Raw genomic sequence first — 19890 nt, forward strand, 5'->3', positions numbered from 1 at the left:
GGAGAGCTGAGTAGAAAAGGGGGCACAGGGACCACCTGGAGTGATGGTTACACCGAGCCTGCAGGGGCCAGGAGATAATGGGCAGCAGGTCATTGTTTAGGGGCCTTAGAGATGCTAGTGGGTAGGGCTGTTCTAGGAGATGCAGGAGGGGAGAAAGGTGCCCAGCCCCATAGTATTGGGAACTGAACCTAGGACCTCAAACATGCTAGTCAAGTACTCTACCACATAACTGTATTTCCAGCCTGGGCCACCTCTTCTTAACGCGGTTTGAACATGGGTTGGGTTTAGGAGCTCCCCCAGGACACCCCCATGTGTGCACTGCTCAGTGCCCTGAGACACTCTAGCACTGGCTAGGGCACTAATCTTGCTGCCATTCTTATGCAGACCTTGGCTTTTGAGTGGGACTGGAAATAGATGTGTATCAGGGAAAGATTTGTAGGCAGGGCCCAGGGGTCTTAAGAATTAACTGCCACTAAATAAGCATCTGAAATATGGATTCACTATTGCTGCATGGAGATTCCTGTAGTGAAAAATACATGCTGCCTTTTTTTTTAACCTTTTGATAAAACAACACACAAACAATTGAGAAACACGGATTAAAAATCACTGCCCGGGCATAGCCATACCCACAAGGCCATGTTCAATGGTTCCTGGTTATAGACTGGCTGTGCTGCTATGTCTGAATTCATAGTACCTCACTCTGATCATCATGGCAGACACGTGCCTTCGGCTACTCAGATGCCGAGACTGTGGGCCTCCAGGCACCCACGAGCATGTTCACCCTGAGCAGAATATGCCACTAGGGCTCTGCTCATCCTGTCCTCAGCTGCCGATGCCAAGTGGAAGTAGAACCTATGAACTCATTACAGAAAAGGGTGACCACTGTGAATGGGCGATAGAACTGAGTGAAAGGACCAGGGAGGGCCAGGAAGTCACTTCCGGGATGGCCTTGTCTTGTGGTGCTGGGGCAGACCTAGAAGGCAGGCTGTTGGGGTTCAGTGAAGCTGTAGACTTAGGGAATTATTCTATCCCTGCTGGGAAGCTATTGGAGAGATTCAGGCTTATCGGTATTTACCCCAGCAAAGCCAGATGTTCAAGGATGACCTGAAGGTGTCTGTGGGTTTCTGTAGCTGAGAAAACTGAAACTCTCTGTGTCCTTTGGGCAGGGTAGACCCTGGAGTTGGTGGAGCGTGTATATTTCAGATCCAGCCAGTTTACAGACCAGTGAGGCATGTGTGCAAGAGACAGGTCGTGGTTGGTTTTTCTGGTTGATTTCTGTGTCAGTACCGTGTTGTACCCTTTCTCATAGAGTTCTCAGGATCTCTTAATGGGTAGTTTATAGATTAGTGCAGCTTAATTTAAACTAATATACAAGTGTTGCTATTGCCGCCTATGCACTGTGACGTTTTAATACTTGATGCTGTGCTGTGGATGCCTGTATTCTTCTGACGTTCAGATATTCAGACCTAATCACAAAGGTGCCAGTATTAGGAGGCAAGGTCTCTGTGAACTAAGTGGGTCTGTGGGGTTCAGCCTCATCAGTCAAAAGCATCTGAGGAGCTGACTGCCCCTTCATCTCTTCCACCATGTAAGGACATAGCATCTGGGGTGCTGTTCTGGAAAGTGAGCAGGGCACTTACCACACACAACTTTCTGGCACCTTGATCTTAGACATTTAGCTTCTGTGTTTGGGAGCAGCAAATTTATGTTGTTTCAAATTGCCCATTCTAAGGTATCCCTTAGAATAGCAAGAATGATCCAGAATCTTGGCTGTTCATCACGAAATGGCTTTTCCTATGAACATTAGCCTATTTTCTTTGGCAAGGTTATATGATTTGTAAGCAAAAAGTCCATCTTCTAAGGGTACCTTTATCACATACAAAATTGAAGACTTCACATGAGCCACATGAAAGGAAAAGAAAATGGCCGTTCTGCGATGTGGCTAATGAAGGTCAGGATGATTTTTATCTGGGCCAAGTACTTGGGGAGATTTTTTAAAGCTTAAGTTTCTTCAGATGCAAATATGGCTGTAGAAACTGTGAATCCTTGATGGTGTCATTGAGTACAGAGTTTGTCTCAGCTGCAGTGGCAGCTATCACACTCGCCTGAATATGCAGGGCCACAAATCAGACATGGAATCTACCACGAGATTCACCCCTTAGATCTGAATACACCTTGTCTAGATAAGAACGTGTTCCTTTTCCAGACCCCATTTTAAGCAATGTTTTAAATCAAGATTCCACAACACAGCCCTGAACTGCAGAAGCCCTGTGGTGCATGCCCAGCACAGTCCAGCATAAGTACTCAGAAGCCTTGTGAAGTGCCATCTGCTTTTACATCCACTTCTCTCGGGTGGCTGGCCACTCAGCCGTAGAAGGTGTCTGCGTGTCCATTTCTCTAGAATGGTCACTCAGCTTTGGAAAGTGTCCAGGCACTTTTGCATCCCATAAGTATCAGTCAGGTGTGGTTTCAGAAATACAAAAGGGAAGCAGCATCATGCCCTAGGACACAGGAGTGATGCAGAAGGCACACAGACAGGTGAGCAATGGGCAGACCGCTTGGTCCCTCTCGTCTGTGTTTCCAACACCTTCCTTGAATCAGTGCAGTCACATCAAGAAGGGAGAAAAACCACAGATGGTCTGAGTTTACATGAAGCCATGTCCCGATAAAGCCATTATAAGTTGAAAGTTATCCTAAGTTAAAAATTACACAAATACCTCTAACATACTGACCATTCCATGTGGGCACTGCCACACTGGCTGTTAGCTGCTTATTCTGAGGATCAGAGGACTTGGGGAGCTGCCTGCAACTCGTCGCTGCTACCCAGCATAGAGAATATGGTCATCTGGTGCTAGCTCATAAAACTGTCAAGACTCCAAGTACAGTTTCTCTTGCTGCACAAGAGCAGCCTAAGTCACTGTCTACTGGAACTTCAAAGCTACTCCACCCTTCCCCGGGTACAAATCTCTGTCTTTATCTCCAGCTTCCCTCACTCAGCACCCCCACTATTTAAAGGGGTACTGAAAGTGAGCAAATGTGAACTGACAGCACGAAGATCTCGACAGAGTATGTCTCTGTACGCTAACCTGACTATGCGTTCTCACTTGGGCCCTGTGCTCTAACCTGCACCTTGCACCAGGCTGGGAAGTAGACTTCAGGGCCCATCAGTCTCGCATCACTAAAGAGGGTAGTGTTAGAGGTCCCCTGGGCAAGGATCACTGGGAGTGAGTGGGAGAACTGGCGTGCCAGTGTGTCTGTAGCAACCATTTAGCAAAACCTCTTGACCTGGTAGGCCTTTGTTCTTTCATTGGTACATGTTGAAATTATAGAGGCATTTAGCCTGATGCTGCATTAGAAATACTCTTCATCGCGCCGTTTGAGGCGATGGTACCTTCTGAGATAGAATGCGCCCTGATGAACACAGTGGCTATCCCCAGCACTACAGAGTGTTGCGCAGCTATCTAGCATGCTTCCTCTCCCCTCCTATCTGTTCGGTATCTACTTCTCAGTCTTGTGGGAGTGGGTGAGAATGCCCTCCCCACTGATAGTGAGAAAGAGACAAGCTAACAGCACGCCATGGCCATCAGCTGTCACTAAACCTTCTGACTCTGTTCCCATCCTGGAACATGGCTGCTCAGTGGGCCTTTTTTGGTTCTACCTACTAGTAGGCAGGGCAACTACAGTAGACCTCACAAAACTGAAAGCTCAGGTAGCCTTGTTGGCTAAAGTTCAGCCTTTTCTTCCTTCCCTGATCTCCTTTGTGGGTTCTTCACTGCCAAGCCAACCGGCGCCTTGGTTCTGGCACATCCTCAACCTCCCATGCCCCCATGTGACTTAGTAACATAATCAGAACCTAAGAAGACACCGTGGAGGAGGACGAGCTGATCCTGTGCAGCCATTAGAGCCCAGAAAACACCGTGAAGGAGGACGATCTGGTCCTGTGTAGCCATTAGAGCCCAGAAGACAATCTGATCCTGTGCAGCCATTAGAGCCCAGAAGACACCGTTAAGGGGAACGGATCTGGTCCTGTGGAGACATTAGAGCCCAGAAGACACCAGGATGGAGAGGAATGCCCCAGAAGTCTCTAGAATCAGTCCAAGAAGCCAATCCTCACAGTTAGCTGTCCCAGCAAACTTCAAAAGGATAAACAGAAACAACCTCTTCTATAAATAAATGAAAAGTATGTGTTAACCTAAAGGCCAAAGTCAAACCCCAGAGACAAGTGAAAGAACATAGCAAAGGAACAGCAGCGAGAAATGCAGTCGGCTTCTCACCAGAAATGGCATAGTAGCAGGAAGTGCTACCATCCTAAAGTCTGTCTGGGGGAAGGACTTCAGTGCAGCCATTTGTAGAAAAACAGAAGCCACGGGACCACAGCCATAGCCTCCTGATGTATGCCATTCAGGGAAGTGGAGGGGCAACTCAGGAGGAAGCTGGTGGTGGGCAGAGAGAGCAGCCGGCGTTTGAGAAACACAGATCTACAGAATGAGTGTCCTCCTGTTAGTTCTTTATAACTGCTAGGTTAGTGCAGCAGAACTAAACGTGTAGAGATACCAGAGCACACATGCTGAGCATGTAGAGTGTTGCTTAGCACGCATAGGGCCAGACCCAGTCCTCAGTACCAGGTACAAGGAGAGAAGCACATACTAGATCGGGATGTGGGTGAGGGTCACTGTGCCGTCCCACTGGACTCGAGTGACCAGAGCTGAGTCACTGTGCCATCCCAATGGATTCTAGTGGCTAGAGGTTAAGATGGGGTTAAAATTTAACTGCCTATGCCGAGTTAAAAATTGAAAGTGATAACTAACAGAAAAGGAGTAAGTTGCCTAACACTGGTAGTAGAAAAGAAAATGATGAGGAGCAAGTACTCCAAACGTTGAAAAGTGAAAGACAAGAAAATCCCTGGAAAAGTAGAACAGTTAAAAGTATCAAATAAAATGGCAAAAAATAAAAGAACTTAAAATTCCAGTTTAAAAAAAAAAACCCAAAGGCTGTCAGACTATATAATTTTTAAGGTAAATAGATAAGTATAAAACTGGAGAAATTTCATTTGTGTTCTTTCAAGAGACGTGCTCAAAGGATGAGAAGCCCCATAATTGAAGAGTAGAGAGCAATACTAAGAAAATGCCCACCAAAGAAACCTGAAGAGTCTGACAAACACCATAGAGGAACTGCAGTGTCTTTCCCTCCCCTTGGGTAACGTCTTCCCCTCCCCAGGAGTGACATATTGCCCTCTCAAGTATGTTGTCCTGATATGATTGCCATGCTGAATGTCATGCCAACACAACTGTAGAATCCCTAGAAGTATTTGCAAAATTTGATCACGTACCCGACCATGAAGCAGATTTCAGAATTTGGAATCATATAGGTCATACTGTTAATGTAAAACACTAAGTGTGAAATTGATAAGGAAAGGTGACTTTGGAGGGGAAGGCAGGCAGGTCTGTGTGATTTCAAGGCTAGCCTGGTCTACACAGTGAGTTCCAGGACAGCTATGGCTACAGAATGAGACTGCCTAAAACAAAACCAACCAACTGACCAGACAACAACAAAATCTGCCTTTGTTGCACAGCACTCTGGAGGCAGAGACAGGCAGATCCCCAAGTTCAAGGCCAGCCTGGTTTACAGAGTAAGTTCCAGAACATCCAAGGGTAAACAGAGAAACCCTGTCTCAAAAAGCTAAGCCAAACCGAACCAATGAAGCAAAACCCTGTCTTTTGAACGATCCAAACTAAAGTTCCCACAAAGTGAAGAGATGGAATCGGTCATAATTTCAAAGGTACCAGTTCTTCCCAGGATGACGTACAAGTGCAGTGAAAATCCAGACCCCCAAAAGACCTTTTGATGAAATTATATTGATTTCAAAGTTGCATGAATGAACATAGGCCTAAAATCCTAAAGGTCTCATTAAGGAACGTGATAAAGGGATTGCCTTTATAAATACAAAGATTTACTGTATGGTGACAGTAATGGGCACAGTGCAGTTTGGGTCCAAGGAGACGCTGGGAGCCAGCCTGGTCTGTTCATCTCTAGGCAGCACAGGGTCTGGAGGTGCTAGGTGAAGAGGCCTGTCCTGCCTAGCTTTCACTGCACTCCCAAGAGAAGGGACTGTCTACAAATAGTGCCCAATGGTGAGTCATCCAACACTGGTTCTTCCTGAAAACCTCATGCATCAAGAACTCCACAAGGGGAAAGGGCGGCGCGTTTAGAAAAAAAAAATACATAGGAAAATATCTGTCTGTTGTTCTCTGGTGAGGGAAGGGTTTCCTAGAGAAAGTACAAACCCAGGCCAGAGCTGGCAGTGTTGATATGTCAGCTTCTCTTGAAAGGAACATTGGAGAGGTCTGTGCAGTATCGAGTCAGCAGCAACTGACCCTGTTGGAAAATTGGGCAGAAAACACAGCTATTCCCCACGATGCAATGAAGTACAGATTAGTAGGCGCCTCTGCCTTCATTTCCTCATGATTCACTGAGCTGCAGACTTAAGCCCTTAAAGTGGGAAGAGCCATAGGAGTTCTTGATGCCTGTCTTTCCTTTCTTGCTCCTTCTTATATGTCCCTCCTCAATAATTTGGAGGAAAGGGTTTATTCAGCTTACATTTCCTGTTCACAATCCATCAGTGAGGAAAATCGGGGAAGGGACTGAAGTAGGAACCGTGTTAGAAAGCTGCTTACTGGCTCATGTTCAACTACCTTTCCTGTATAGCCCAGTCCTATCTGCCCAGAGATGGTGCTGCCCCATGCCCGGGCCCTCCCACATCAGCCTTCAATCAAAACAATCTCTTATAGATATGGCCACCGACCAGTTCAATCTGGACAGCTCCTCAGTTGAGATTCCCTTCTCACAGGTAACTTTGGGTTGTGTCAAGTTGATAATCAAAGCTAACCAACAAGCTATTCCTTGTCAGCTTAACACACAAAAATATCACCACTCAGCCATAACCTTCCCTTTCTCATTTGTCCCCAAGATCTCACGTTAATATCAAAAATAGAATACATTACAACTTTTAAAAGTCTTACAATCTTTAAAATTTTCAACGATTTAAAAGTTGAGTCTTTTTTTTAAATACAAAGTCTCTGTGGTCCCCTATAAAATAAAATTTAAAAAAAAAAGTACATTACTTCTTAATCCAAAGGGAAGAACTGGGCTAGAAAAAGAACCAGATCAAAGCAAAACCAAAATCAGTAGTGAAAATCTAGATCTTGTAACTCAGTATCTGGCACCTGGGATTCATTAATGATCTCTGGGGCCCCTAAGGGTTTGGGCAACTTTGCTAGTCACTGGCTTGCTGCCCCAAACTGATCTTTTTACATGACATAACTATCAAAAAGCAAAAGTTGGAGAGCTCTCAGCACTGAATCCTTCCCACAGTTGTGGAAATTGAGTTGTAAGGTAGCCTGATGAGAACAGAGCCGTACCAAGAAGAGGATCTTGTCTACACTCCACTCTCACAGGTGCTACCTCAGCAGATGCCCACCGAGGCCCTTCACACACTGGCTAATCCTGTCCCTATGACGTCGCTGCATTTGCTTGCTAGTGCGGCCATATATATAAGAAGATCTATGGCAATGGGGGAGAAGTTAGAGACTCTAAGCCTCTGAACATCAGAGTCTGGATATGAGCAGAGCCAGCTTTATAGGTCCTATGGTTTGGTTTGCCTGTACCCTGTAGTCAGTGGACTCTGAAGCCCACCCTGAGACCAGCAGGCGACAAAAGTATAGTGCATATGGGCAACTGGAAATCCTTGAAAACTCACGGTGACTACTAGCCCTTGCTGATGCATGGCCGCAGCCCACAAACTGCTGCGTAACCAGATGAAAGAGCCAAGGCCTGGAGTCTGTGCACAGCTGCTCCATGTTAGATCCATCAGCCTCGTTCCCTTGGCACTTTGCCTACATACCCTGTTCGACATTCCACTGCCCCTGCCATCTTGAACCATCCATTGCTCCTTAGTCTCTGGGGACTCAGGCAGATGAAGACAGCTCTATCCTCAGGAGTGCAACATTGCAGCCAATGGACACAGAAGTTTAGAAACAGTGGATATGATTGGAGTATAGCTGCTAGGCCTGCAGGCATCCATACTAACACTCTTGCAGATCCAAACAGGGCTGTACTTTCTAGGGTACCTTTCTGTGGTGTGTATCAGAAATGCTGCCTTCACCAAGGCTTTAAGGTGGAGTAGACAGGGTCTTGAGTCCCTCAGGCCCTTCCCTGTGGAGCCTCCCATCCCACCTGGAGGCACAGTGTTAGTCTTGAGATATGGTCTGGTAACAGGACTTATGGACATGTTGTTCTGCCTTCTGCCAAGCCACTCTAGCAGTTTGGTGTGCCCACTGCTGTAGAGTCAGAACAGACACAGATGCAGACCAAGTTCAGGATGCAGCCAGGTCTCCCCTGTGTAGCCCAAGAAGCCAGGCATGTCTAAGGCGAGTGGAGCTGCAGTTAGGATCGCCCATCCTGCCATGTTTCTGGGGAGGTCAGACACGGAAAAGGATGAGTATCCCGGGCCAAAGTGGCTTTTACAGATGCTAATACCATAAAGCCTTGTGTTTATGCACCAAAGTTCTGTTTCAGAGATGTCACCCAGAAGCCACAGACACCCAGCTTCCAGAATCAGGAAAGGGACAACCAGCCAGCAAGCACCCCAGAAGCCATCCTGTAGGTCAACATGGACTCCATTGGCCATCAGGAAGGGCCAGGCCGAGGCCATCCCCCGTCTTCACGGGGCACTAGTCTAAACTTGAGGGTACCTTGCACCTAGGAAGCTAATGCAGGAAGGAAAGCTCCTTGAGACATCTAGACCAGCCACTTCATCCTGTGACAGCAGCACAGGACCCTCATTCACCAGGCACCAAAACAGAGGCACAAACAGCCCTGTTCCCAGGTGCCCACTCCCTGGCCGTAGTGCCTCTGTCAGTGTCCCCAGCCACTCCCAGCCCTGCCAGCTCTGTCCCCTGATGGAGGCAGCCACAATCCAGGCCAGACTCCAGAACCCCACTAGTTGACATCCAGCCTTGCTGGGACCTGTTGGAGGGAGAAGGGCCAGCCTTCCCTGTAGGTATGCTGTTCTGCCTGCTGGGCCCCCTGTCCCACAGGAAGCCCACACCCTCTGTACCAGTGCCCTAGATTCTCAAAAGGTCAGTGTGGTTCAGAGCCGACGTCCATCCTAGCCTGCTCCTCTGCGCAGAGTATGTTTTCTGATGTTATTTATGTTAATCTGAGAGTGAGGCTCAGAGAAAATGAACAAGCTCTATTTGTGAAGCTGCGTGGCTGGTAGGAGCAGAGACGTGGCCTATGGGACAGCGGGGAGCAGGATCAGCGCTGCCTCCATGGAGAGCCTCATCCTCAGGGGCCTCTGCATCTATCACTTGTGCCCTGTCCCCCACATAAGTTGAGAAGGTGGTTACAGGGCAGGCGGGGAGCTCTCCTTGCTGTTCCCTAGCCCTCCTTCCAGACTCTACACGTGAACAGCCTTGTGTTAAAGTGAGGCCTGTTGGCCAGGAGGTGAGTGAAGGCTAGCAGGAAGGTGGAACCGTGGCAAGGTTTAAGAATCTGCTAGTTTCTTAGGAGCCCAGCTGGCCCTGCTCTGTGTCCCTCAGACCTTCCTCTCAGAGCCCCACGGGCCCTGGCCCCTCCCCTCCTCACTAGCCTGGTAAGGGAAAGGCACAGCTCATTCAGGTTCTTGGCTGCTGGCAGCCAGGCCCATTGGTTCCCCCCAGGCCAAGTCCTTGCGTCCTGCTGCAGTGTCTGCCATGTGTCCGCATGGCCCCTCTGAACCTCTCTGTGCAAAGTTCTGTGACTGCCATTTTTAACTTGGTGTGACTTGTACTCGATGACAATAACCTTCTTAGCTCTCGTGTCCCTCCTACCCCCAGCAGTTGACCAAGCTCCACCAGTTGGCCATGCAGCAAACCCCCTTTCCTCCCCTCGGACAGACCAACCCCGCTTTCCCCGGTACGTACCCAGCTGCCCTTTTCTGACCTTCTCTTCTCACCTGGGGACTCGCTTTCTCTTTCTGAGCACACTATTCAGTGCAGTGTGTAGCACAGGTGCTGGCCAAGCTCTGAATGCTGAATCTTGCAGTGTTAGCACAGTGGGCTGCACACAGCTGAGGCCGGGTGGGTCGGTCCGTCCTCCATTGTGGACGACTTTACCACTCCCCGGTTTCCTTCCGTGTTCTTGCCCTTTGAGGTCTTATGTGTGTTGCTGGGCTCTGTGTCACCCACAGTCCATCCCCAAGTGGCTTTTCCTACAAAGGCTTCTACCTAGCCACGCTTGGAGCACATCTCTTTCCCAGATCTACATTCTGAAAGCTGGAGTGACCCCAGCCTTAGTCGGTGCAGCCCTGCCTAGGATAGCACGGGCAGAAGCTAGCCTGCACTCAGGCCTGCGGTGAAGTGATCAGAGAGGCTGGCCACAGCCTGCCCGGGCATCTGCAGCAGGGTGTCTGCCCCTCTCCCAGAAGCAGAGCCGCCTGGTGGCTATGGCCAGTGAAAACACACTGGCCGCGCACGTCGGCTGTGCATGCTCCAATCATATTTTGAGCTTTCCTAGTTGAAGGGACCTTGCTTCTCTCCTTGAGGGCAAAACATTAAACCTCTCTCTTCTTTGCTCTCCAGGAGAAAAGCTGCCTTTACACTCCTCCGAAGAAGCTCAAAATCTGATGGGCCAGTCGTCAGGTAAAGCAGACCACAGAACTGGGACAGCAGGCCAGGGGACATGTAGAGGACAAGGGTACCCACATCCATGACATCTGAGTATATAGCACCCACCCAAGTCGGCTAGCAATAGACAATTTCCAGGGGCACAAGCTGTGGACTGAGCCATGGGGACCACTCAGGAGCCAGGTGGTGATGGAACTGTTCATTGTCGGTGACCGGTGGGTCTGAGCACGTGAGCACGCACAGAGTGCAGGCAGCCTAAGGTACCTACATGAGGAGAACCGTTCTGAGTTGCCACTTGTTCTCCAGCTGTGCAGGGTGTAGTGAGAGCATGACTGGGGGCCACGGGATGCTATGTGCATTTCCAAGATGAGTTTCCGTGGAGATAGGCACAGACTTAGAGGATGGATCTGGGCTGGCTGTGTCTACACCTTCTTCTGGCTTTCATTTAAATGCCTGCTCCCGGGACACTGCAGGGTGTCTGGTGTCTGGAGACTGATATAGGGACTGAGGAACAGCCTCGGGAAAGACGGTAGGCTGGAGCTGAGTGTTCTCTGGGTCCTAGGAGGGAAATGCCATACACGTTATACTCGTGAGCCACCATGGGTACACACAGCCAATGCTGCAGCCTCCTGGCTGCCACCGTGCTTTGATGGGACAACTTGACCAAAGCCCTTGAGACGTGCAACACAAGTTTATGTGCGTGAACGTGCACTCGCATGGCAGCCGCAGGAAGGGTGTGTGCTGAGACAGCCATTAGCTGTGTGGTGAAATGCAGCTGGCTTGGTAACCTTGTCCCCAGTACTGGCTTTAAGTGGACAGACAAGCCCTTATCTACCCTCTTGACGTTGGTGTCGCTAGAAAAGGATTCTCGCTCTTCACTCAGTCGAGTGTCAAATCCAACAGTTATACCCTGCTGCCCCAGGGACTCCTGCTCAGCTTTCTGAGAGTCCTAGGGAACCCTTTCAAATGACATTTTACAGGTCTCTGCTCCTGGAATGTGTATAGGCTCCTAAATAGCCAAATAATTGTGTTAAAAACTTATTAGAAGAAAGGGGATAGAAACTCCAGACTTCAGTTGTAAACAAAACTGCAAAGTTGGGATGAATCAGTTTGTTAAACACTTCCACCTGGGCCTGACTGCTTGACTCCTGCCGTTGGGGTCATGCTCTGGCAGGAGCCACTAACCATGTGAGACAAGACAGTGAGGAGGTCATCCACCCAGGGAGTGGAGCAAGGCCAGAGCAGGAGCTGGGAGAATGAGGGGCTTGCTGAGGTTGTTGTGGGGGAATCCTGCCTATACGGATATGGTACTGAAGATCCAGGGAAGAGGCAGGACAGTAAGAGCACAGAGTGAAGAGAGGACCTGGGTTCTGGGGCACTCTGAAGGGTGTGGGTAGAACTGGCCATCTGGAAAGGACAGAGTCTGGGGTCTGGACCTCCTGTCCCATGTTGGACCTTTGCTGAGCCTAGAGGCAAGAGATCAGCTCTGGAATGTACAGGCCTGAGCTGTCTGTTGTTGAAATAGGGTGGCTGTGTACAGGGTGGCTGTGTACAGATGTGCTGGCCCAGAGGTATAGCCATTGCATCTTCCCCTGTGGCAGCCCCTGGAGTGTGTTGTCACGTGACTGAGGCAGGAGAGAATTAGCGCATGGACTGTGAGAAGTTGCCCGTTATCTGGAGACGTAATGAGACTCGCAAAGGTGAAACCTGGAATTAACCATGTGCAGTGGCCTTTGGCGAGAACTGTGTCGAGCAGTTAACAATACCTGCAGCAGAACCATATGGAATCTCGGGAGAGCAGAGTGGGGCACAGCACCCACGGTCTCCCTGAACACAGGGAGGATAAGCATTATATGTCAATGTGGCCCGTGTTGCCTGTGAGGGCCTGAAGTGTGATGGCTACCCTCTTTTTAGCTCAGGGCCTGCCAGGCTGTGTGTACAAGGTGTGCGAGTTTCTTCTGAGAGAAGCTGGAACTCTGGAGGTTGGGTTACACCTGGGCCTGGATCCCTGGGTGGTGCTGGCCTTTACCTCAGCCAGCCCAGGGAAATATGGACAGGGCTGGATATGACAATCAGCTGTTTCCCTTCAGCCTAACCTTGTTCCCTTGGTGTGCCCAGGTCTGGATGCCAGCCCCCCGGCCAGCACTCATGAGCTCACCATTCCCAATGATGTGAGTATGCCCCCTGCACCCTTCTGTCCTCACAAAGACTGTCCCAGGAACAACTCTCGAGCCCTCCCTTCCTTCGCCACCTTAAACTGATAGAATGTCCATGAAAGATTCAGACAAGAAAAGAGCCCCAGGCACAGCATGGTGACTCAGAAGTTGGCACCAGGGCTAGGCTGGGCATCTGTGGGAACAGCAGCAGCAGCCTGGCTTAGGGACCTGGAGAGTGGGGTGGTCCAGGAATGTTCTGGAGCGCTATGACTCGCACTGGAGGTTTGAGTTCTCTGGGACACGAAGGTGGTTGAATGTCTCAGGCTGTCTCCCTCAGTTTACCCTCAGGAACACCACGCTGTGGTCTCAGGGCTGCTGGCAGCACACATTGTCCTCCCAGGCTGAGCAGGGGCCTGGGGAAGTGGGAGCAGTCTCCGAAAAAATGGATCACCCCCAAACAGTGAGACCAGCGAAGGCGAGTCCATGTCTTTGAGAGTAGCTGCCAGCATAGCAGAAGGGGCAGTCTCTGTGTGAGCCATGCAGGGGTTATCCCCTTTCCAACTTGTACAGTATTTACGCTATCTCTGCCCTAGGCTACTTTGTTTTGAGACAGTCTCTCACCAGGACTTAGGGTTCACCAATTACACTAGGCTGGCTGGTCACAGAGGCCCAGGGATCATCCTGGAAGTCTTTGTAGGGAGGGAGCTGCTCCTTAAGCAGAGCACTCAGAGCCTACCTTTCACCCCATCCAGGAAGGCCATAGGATCTATGGCATAGATGGTTCCTGCTCACCCAGACCTTTCCAGAAAGGTCTAGGCTACCGGCAAAGATGCAGTCTCCCAGAGCCAATAGTCCTCACCTGATAGCCACCACAGTCATGGGCAAAAGGAAAGAAACATGATTATCCTGACCGTTTGTGTCTCTCTCTGGTCACAGTGAGTCAGGCCAGTGTCCATCTGTGTCCTCACCCCATCCGCAGAAAGACACCAGATGGTGGTGTATCTGTCCTCTCAGGTCCATGCAGGCCTTCAGAGGCTGAAGCCCAGGCCTCTAGATTACCAGGCCCAGAATTCGTTCCTAAAGGCCACTGCAGAGCCAACTAACTGCCCTACGGCATTCTGTAAAGCTCAGACCTATCCCTGGTGAGTGACTCACTTGCCTGGAGTATTTTACTGGGAAAGGAAGCTAGGATTCCCACACGGCTGTGAGAGGAGGGGCTGGGAGTTGGATGGGGATTACAGTTACGGAACCTCTCCTGTTTTTTAGCACGTTCCTATAGCTTTATTTAAATAGGCAATGAGAAGAAAATGGGTGGGAATAGCATGAGCTTGGGGCTGTGTGTCAGTGGGGTCCCAGCGAGGCTGAGTGGAAGAGCACCTTGAGCTACTACCAGCTGGCGGCCTCTCCTCAGCCAGCCTAAGGGAGTCTCACAAGCAGCACCAGTCACCTCTCGTACCCCCAAGAGCAGTGCCCACAAGCGTCTGTGTTGGGATCCAGGTGGGCTCCATTCCAGAACTCCCAGCATGAAGGAAGGAGAGGGGTTTAGAGCACAGGCCACAGAACACCTCAGGATTTTGAGGTGTGAACCCAGGAGGGTGAGCCACCCATGAAACACACCAAGGTGTAAAGAAGAGGGCACAAAAATCCTGATGGGAAAGGGAAGGGAAGGGTGATCTGGGGCTAGGACGGTCAATCCTCCAGTGCAGGTTGGAATGAAGACAGCGGTGTAATAAGGTCTGTGCTGTGAGGTTGACAAGAGTCATCCACACCTGAGTGACACCAGAGAGGAGAGCTGATCACGGAGCAGCTGGGGGTGGGGGTGACGAAGGTCACGCGTCCCCATGGTGCACCTTCCTGGATAACGGCGCTTTTAGAGACATGCAGCCCCAGCACAGGAGCCACGCTCGTACCCGCGGCTACCTTACCTGACCTAGCCTTGGTCAGAGAAGAGCCCCATAGCTTTTCTGCCACAGAAGAGAGCACGGGTAGGCAGGTTAGTTGAGCCATGGTTGTGTGCAGGTCAGGAAGCCCTCCCCGCCACAGGAGCAAGCACCCTTGGAAGAATTGACACAGACACTAGGAACAGGGGCAGGCTGTGGGCAGAGCCCAGAGAGGGGAGCAGTGGGTGGGACTGGGAAAATGAGGACCGGGTGAGGCCAAGAGATACAAGGACATGACAAGATGCTGAACAGCTCGGGTTTCCCTGTTCATAAAGAAACCCCCTTCACAGCTCAGTGAGTGAGATCGTCAACCAGCAGACTGCCTTAACCATGAGCAGAACAGTGGTACCCATTGTGCAGGCCCTGGAGCAGACTCTTCCTGTACCTCTCTGCCCAGCCCAACCTTCTGCCTGACACCTCACTGCATTAAACAGCTTGTGTTCAGTCCTCAGGCCAGGGTTCAGACAGCCAGGTGCAACAGAACCACTGGGACCTGAGGTACCGGCTGGCTGCAGCCCCGGCTCTCAGGCCTGCCATCCAGTGTCCTTTTCCTTACCCCAGAGCACACAGTGCGGGCGTCTGGATGTGGGAATTCTGTTTAATCAGTGACGGAAGTTGAGGGCCTCACCCGGCTCCTCTGCAGTCTTTCCTGGGGTCCAGGATGCCTCCACCATGGGACAGGGTAGACTGAGAGGGCACGCTCATCTCTGAGCTGCCTTAGAGATGACCCTCACTCCTGATGACTTCCTTGACCACAGGTCTGTACCCAGGAAACACTTCACCAAGCAGATACGAGAATTGTCCTCTGCTTCATCTGAGAGCATCAAAGATAGGTTTCAGCAACAATGACCATGAGGTGCTCCTTAGTGTCTGTGGTGCTCCCTCTTCCTGTAGATCCATTCTCCCTGTGAGGATACCCCCAGAAGGCCCTGGCCCAGCCTACACCAGAGCTGTGTGGGATTTCCCATGCAGTCTGCATCGTCTGTCTTCAGGTTACTTCTGACCAAATAGAGGAGCCAGTGGGGTGGTGACCATTGTCGTGTTATATGGACTTTTTCCAGAGGGACACTGAACAGAGGTGATAAGACTGTCAACAGGCAGAGCCAGGCCTCTCTGTTGTCCCAGGGACCAGTCTCGGGCTTTGCAGTGCCTATTTCTTCCACAGCACTGAGTTCATAGGCAGAGCTGGAGCCTGTCCCCTTGGGTGTTCCCGCAGGGCTCTTAGGGATGCCATGAAAGGGACGTCCTGGGCTGTTCTCTAAGAGATTCCTCCATCGTTTCTTCTAGCTTATAGGCTGCATAATTGGACGCCAGGGCACCAAAATCAATGAAATCCGGCAGATGTCTGGAGCGCAGATCAAAATCGCCAACGCCACTGAAGGGTCGTCAGAGCGTCAGATTACCATCACAGGGACCCCAGCCAACATCAGCCTTGCCCAGTATCTCATCAACGCTAGGTGAGTGATTTGTAGGCTTTGGGGCCCTCCACAGGTCCTTGCTAACTGTGGCCTGCAGCCCCACACCCTTGCTGATCCTGTAAAGTCCAGGCATGTGGGGAGGCGTATGATAGAGTCAGACTCCAGACTCACGGGCCATTCTGTTCACTGACAGGGAGCTAGAAGGCTGTGCCTGTCTGCCTCAGGCAAGAGGTGCTGACAGACTTGTAGTAAGTCTGGAGTAGGACTCAGGAAAATGCCGAGCTCCTGCCTCACCTGCCCCAGATCCACTATAAACTACCATCCTCAAACTGCTCAGGGTCCTACCCACGCACAGCTCCTATGACAGCCATGAAGCCCCTGCTTAAAAGTCTGGAGCCCACCCCCACCCCTAGAGGCAGGCTGGTGCTTAGCCCCTGGCCCAGTGCTCCAGCCTGGCAGGACCCCAACTCTCCCAGCAGGACTGAATGACAAGCACAGGGACAGGTAAAGCTCCACAGGTGTGGTCCCCATGGCCCCTAAATGGTGACCTGGAAATGGAGCGGTGCCCTCCCCCACTGTCCCATCTCATAAGTCTATGGCGTGTCCCTTGTGCCTTTGTCTATTCCAGGCTGACGTCTGAGGTCACCGGGATGGGTGCACTCTAACGTATCCAAGATCCTCCATTCCACACATCGGATGGCTCCAGCCTGCAGCCTCACCAGCCGGCACACTGTACAGACCGCCTGTCCTTCCTTGCAGATATGAATAGAGTGTTTCTTTACAAACAGATGGTAGTGCGTGTCTGCCCACTCAGGCCCTGTGCGCTCCGTGTTAGTGTAGCCTCCACGCATTGGCATGCAACTCTTTACTTTAATGCTCAACGTATTCCCAAATGTGATGTTTCAGAGATTTATTCCTCAGTATTCATGTGACTGTCTGTTTAAAAGTTGGTTTGATGCTCTAACAGCACTTCCTATGTCCTGCTGCCCCTTGTTCTTAGAGACCCTCCTCTCTCAGCTGGTCTACGGATTCATTCCTACCCTAGGTTGTACGCAGGGAGCATTTGGAAGAGGAGGGACTTGGGGGTGTCTACGGAGCAAAGCAGAGTGCCAGAGGGCGGGTGGAACCTTTGCTTTACTGGGATATCTCGGGGAGGGGGCACTCATGGCCCCCATATGTCTTCCAAGATGACTAAGAACAAGGACTTGCCAGAAAGTTCATCTCCCCCCATCAGAGTTCAATAAATGTCGTGTTCTTCCCTCGTGGCTCTGGCTTCTCTCTACTCCCTTATCCTCAATGCCCATGCCCACCCATGAGACACACCAGTACCCAGCCTGAGAGTCGGAAGATTTGGGTTCTCTTGCCCAGGTCCTAGAGTGCCAGGTTCCAACCTGTAAAGCTGCCCAGCATGGAGACTACCTACGTCTGACCTGCCAGGGCACCAGCCACACAGCCTTCCACCATACAAGGGGCCTTCTACACTGCTGCCGCTTAGAACCAAGGCCGCTCTCCTCCCTTCTCTTGCTGATGCACTCAGAGGGCCAAGACAGAGGTGGGAACTTCCCAGGGAATGCGGCTTGGTGTGGCCCCTGGCCTAGATCCAAGGGCTCTGGTATCCATCCCCACCTCTGATCTTGGAGTTTCTGGCAAGAAGGCCCTGGTAGACACCAGCTCAGGCCCAGAGAGTTACTCTGCAGTTTCTTCTTGAGACTCAGCTGTCCAGCATATGCCATCTGCCCAGGAGCCTGTCCTCATCCATGGGTACAGTAACCTACTCTGGGATGCTGGGGTATGCAGCAACCATCCCGGCAGGAAGAGCTCCCTCCTGTCTGCCAGGTAGACAAAGCCAGGTGTGCCTCAGGCCCAAGCCCTGTATTTTAGCCAGGAATTCCTGACGCGGCTGTCTAGATACAACCTGCCCTCTGCTGTGGATGGTGCACGGTGTAGCAGCAAGTGTGAGCCCAGCACCCTGGCCACTCTTCACACCCAGCGAGTTAGGGCTGAGATTCAATCCCACTTCACACATTCAACACCTCTCAGATACGGGGTCTGAGAGATGACAAGGACCCAGAGGGCACAAGCCCACCCCTAGAGGCAGCAGATGGCCTGTCAGCCATGAGTACCATAAAAAATAATAGCTACTGTGTGCGTGAGGTTAAAAAGAAAAACCCAAACAGCACGGGTGTCGAAGTGCAGGATCAGATGGATCCCAAGGTGATGGGACACCGGGTGAGTTGATACATAGCTGCGCATGCACCTACAGAGAAGGGATCAGGTACAAGAGCACGTGGATAGGGCATTCCTATGAAAATACAAGAAGCTTACAGAACACCAAATAGACTGGGCCAAAAAAAGAGTCCCTTTGCCACATAATAATCAAAACACTACACATACAGAATAAAGAAGGAATATTAAGAGCTGCAAAGAAAAAAGACCAAGTAGCATATAAAGGCAGACCTATCAGAGTTACATCTGACTTCTCAATGGAAACAATGAAAACCAGAAGGTCCTGGTCAGGCGTTATGCAGCCATTAAGAGACCATGGATGCCAATACAGGTTACTTTATCCAGCAAAGCTTTCAAGCAACAGATGAAGACAAAAAAATATTCCGTGGGGAAAAAAAACAGATTTAATCAATACCTATCTACAAATCCAGCCCTACAGAAAGTACTAGTAGGAAAACTCCAGCCAAAGAGAGTTAGCTAAAACCACAAAAAGACAGAAAGTAGGTAATCCCTCATCAGCAAACTCCAAAGAAAAATTCACACACAAAGCCAACAACAAAAGCAAAAATAATAGGAACTAGCAATTTCTGGTCATTAATATCCCTTAATTTTAATAGACTCAATTCACCTATAAGAAGACACAGGCTAACAGATTGATTGGATACAAAAATAGAATCCATTGTTCTGTTGCATACAAGAAACATACCTCAACTACAAAGACAGATATTACCTCAGAGTAAAGGGTTGAGAAAAGATTTTCCAATCAAATGGACCTAAGAAGCTGGTGTAGCTATCCTAATATCTAACAAAATAGACTTCAATCTAAAATTAATCAAAAGAGATGAAAAAGGATATTTCATATTCATCACAGGAAAAATCCATCAAGATGAAGTCTCAATACTAAACATCTATGTTTATAAGGAACTCTCATATGTAAAATAAACATTACTAAAGCTTAAATCACACATCAAGCCCCACACGCCAATAGTGGGAGACTTCAACACCCCACTCTCACCACTGGACAGGTCTGCCAGACAGAAACATAATAGAGAAAAAAGGAAGTAACAGATGTTATGACTCTGGTGGGTTTAACAGACATCTATAAACCATTTCACCCAAACACAAAAGAATATACCTTCTTCCCTGCACCTCAAGGATTCTTCTCTAGAATCAACCACATAGTAACAAAGCAAATCTCAACAGATACAAAAAAAAAAAGGAATAACCCCCTGTGTCTTATCAGATCATCATGGCTTAAAGTTAGAATTCAATAGCAACACTAATTGCAGAAAGACCATAAACTCCTGAAAACTGAACAATGCTCAGCTGAATCACCACTGGGTCAAGGAAGGGAGGGAGGAAGGGAGGAAGGAAGAAATTAAAGATTTCCTAAACTTCAATGAAAATGACCACACATCATACTCAAACTTATGGGACACAATGGAAGTAGTGCTAAGAGGAAAGTTCATAGCACTAAATGCCTACA

At 49.8% G+C, this 19890-nt stretch overlaps 1 protein-coding gene across 10 annotated transcripts in view; it reads left to right on the forward strand.

Annotated features, from left to right (window-relative positions):
* Positions 1–17443, forward strand: part of Pcbp3 (poly(rC) binding protein 3) — a 181756-nt gene extending 164313 nt beyond the window's left edge. For 3 of the 10 annotated variants that reach the window (XM_075979881.1, XM_075979887.1, XM_075979882.1), the window contains exons 12-16: positions 9876–9954; positions 10620–10679; positions 12783–12835; positions 16048–16217; positions 16807–17443. In XM_075979881.1, the coding sequence (XP_075835996.1) occupies positions 9876–9954; positions 10620–10679; positions 12783–12835; positions 16048–16217; positions 16807–16843 (399 nt within the window). In that variant the 3' untranslated portion in view covers positions 16844–17443. The remainder of the gene's footprint in view (positions 1–9875; positions 9955–10619; positions 10680–12782; positions 12836–16047; positions 16218–16806) is intronic. The other 7 variants (XM_075979883.1, XM_075979888.1, XM_075979884.1 and 4 more) reach the window with 3 other exon arrangements.
* The last annotated feature ends 2447 nt before the right edge of the window (positions 17444–19890 follow it).

This window comes from Microtus pennsylvanicus, chromosome 7 (genome assembly GCF_037038515.1).
Source record: "Microtus pennsylvanicus isolate mMicPen1 chromosome 7, mMicPen1.hap1, whole genome shotgun sequence".
In the NCBI taxonomy this organism is placed as follows: domain Eukaryota; kingdom Metazoa; phylum Chordata; class Mammalia; order Rodentia; family Cricetidae; genus Microtus; species Microtus pennsylvanicus.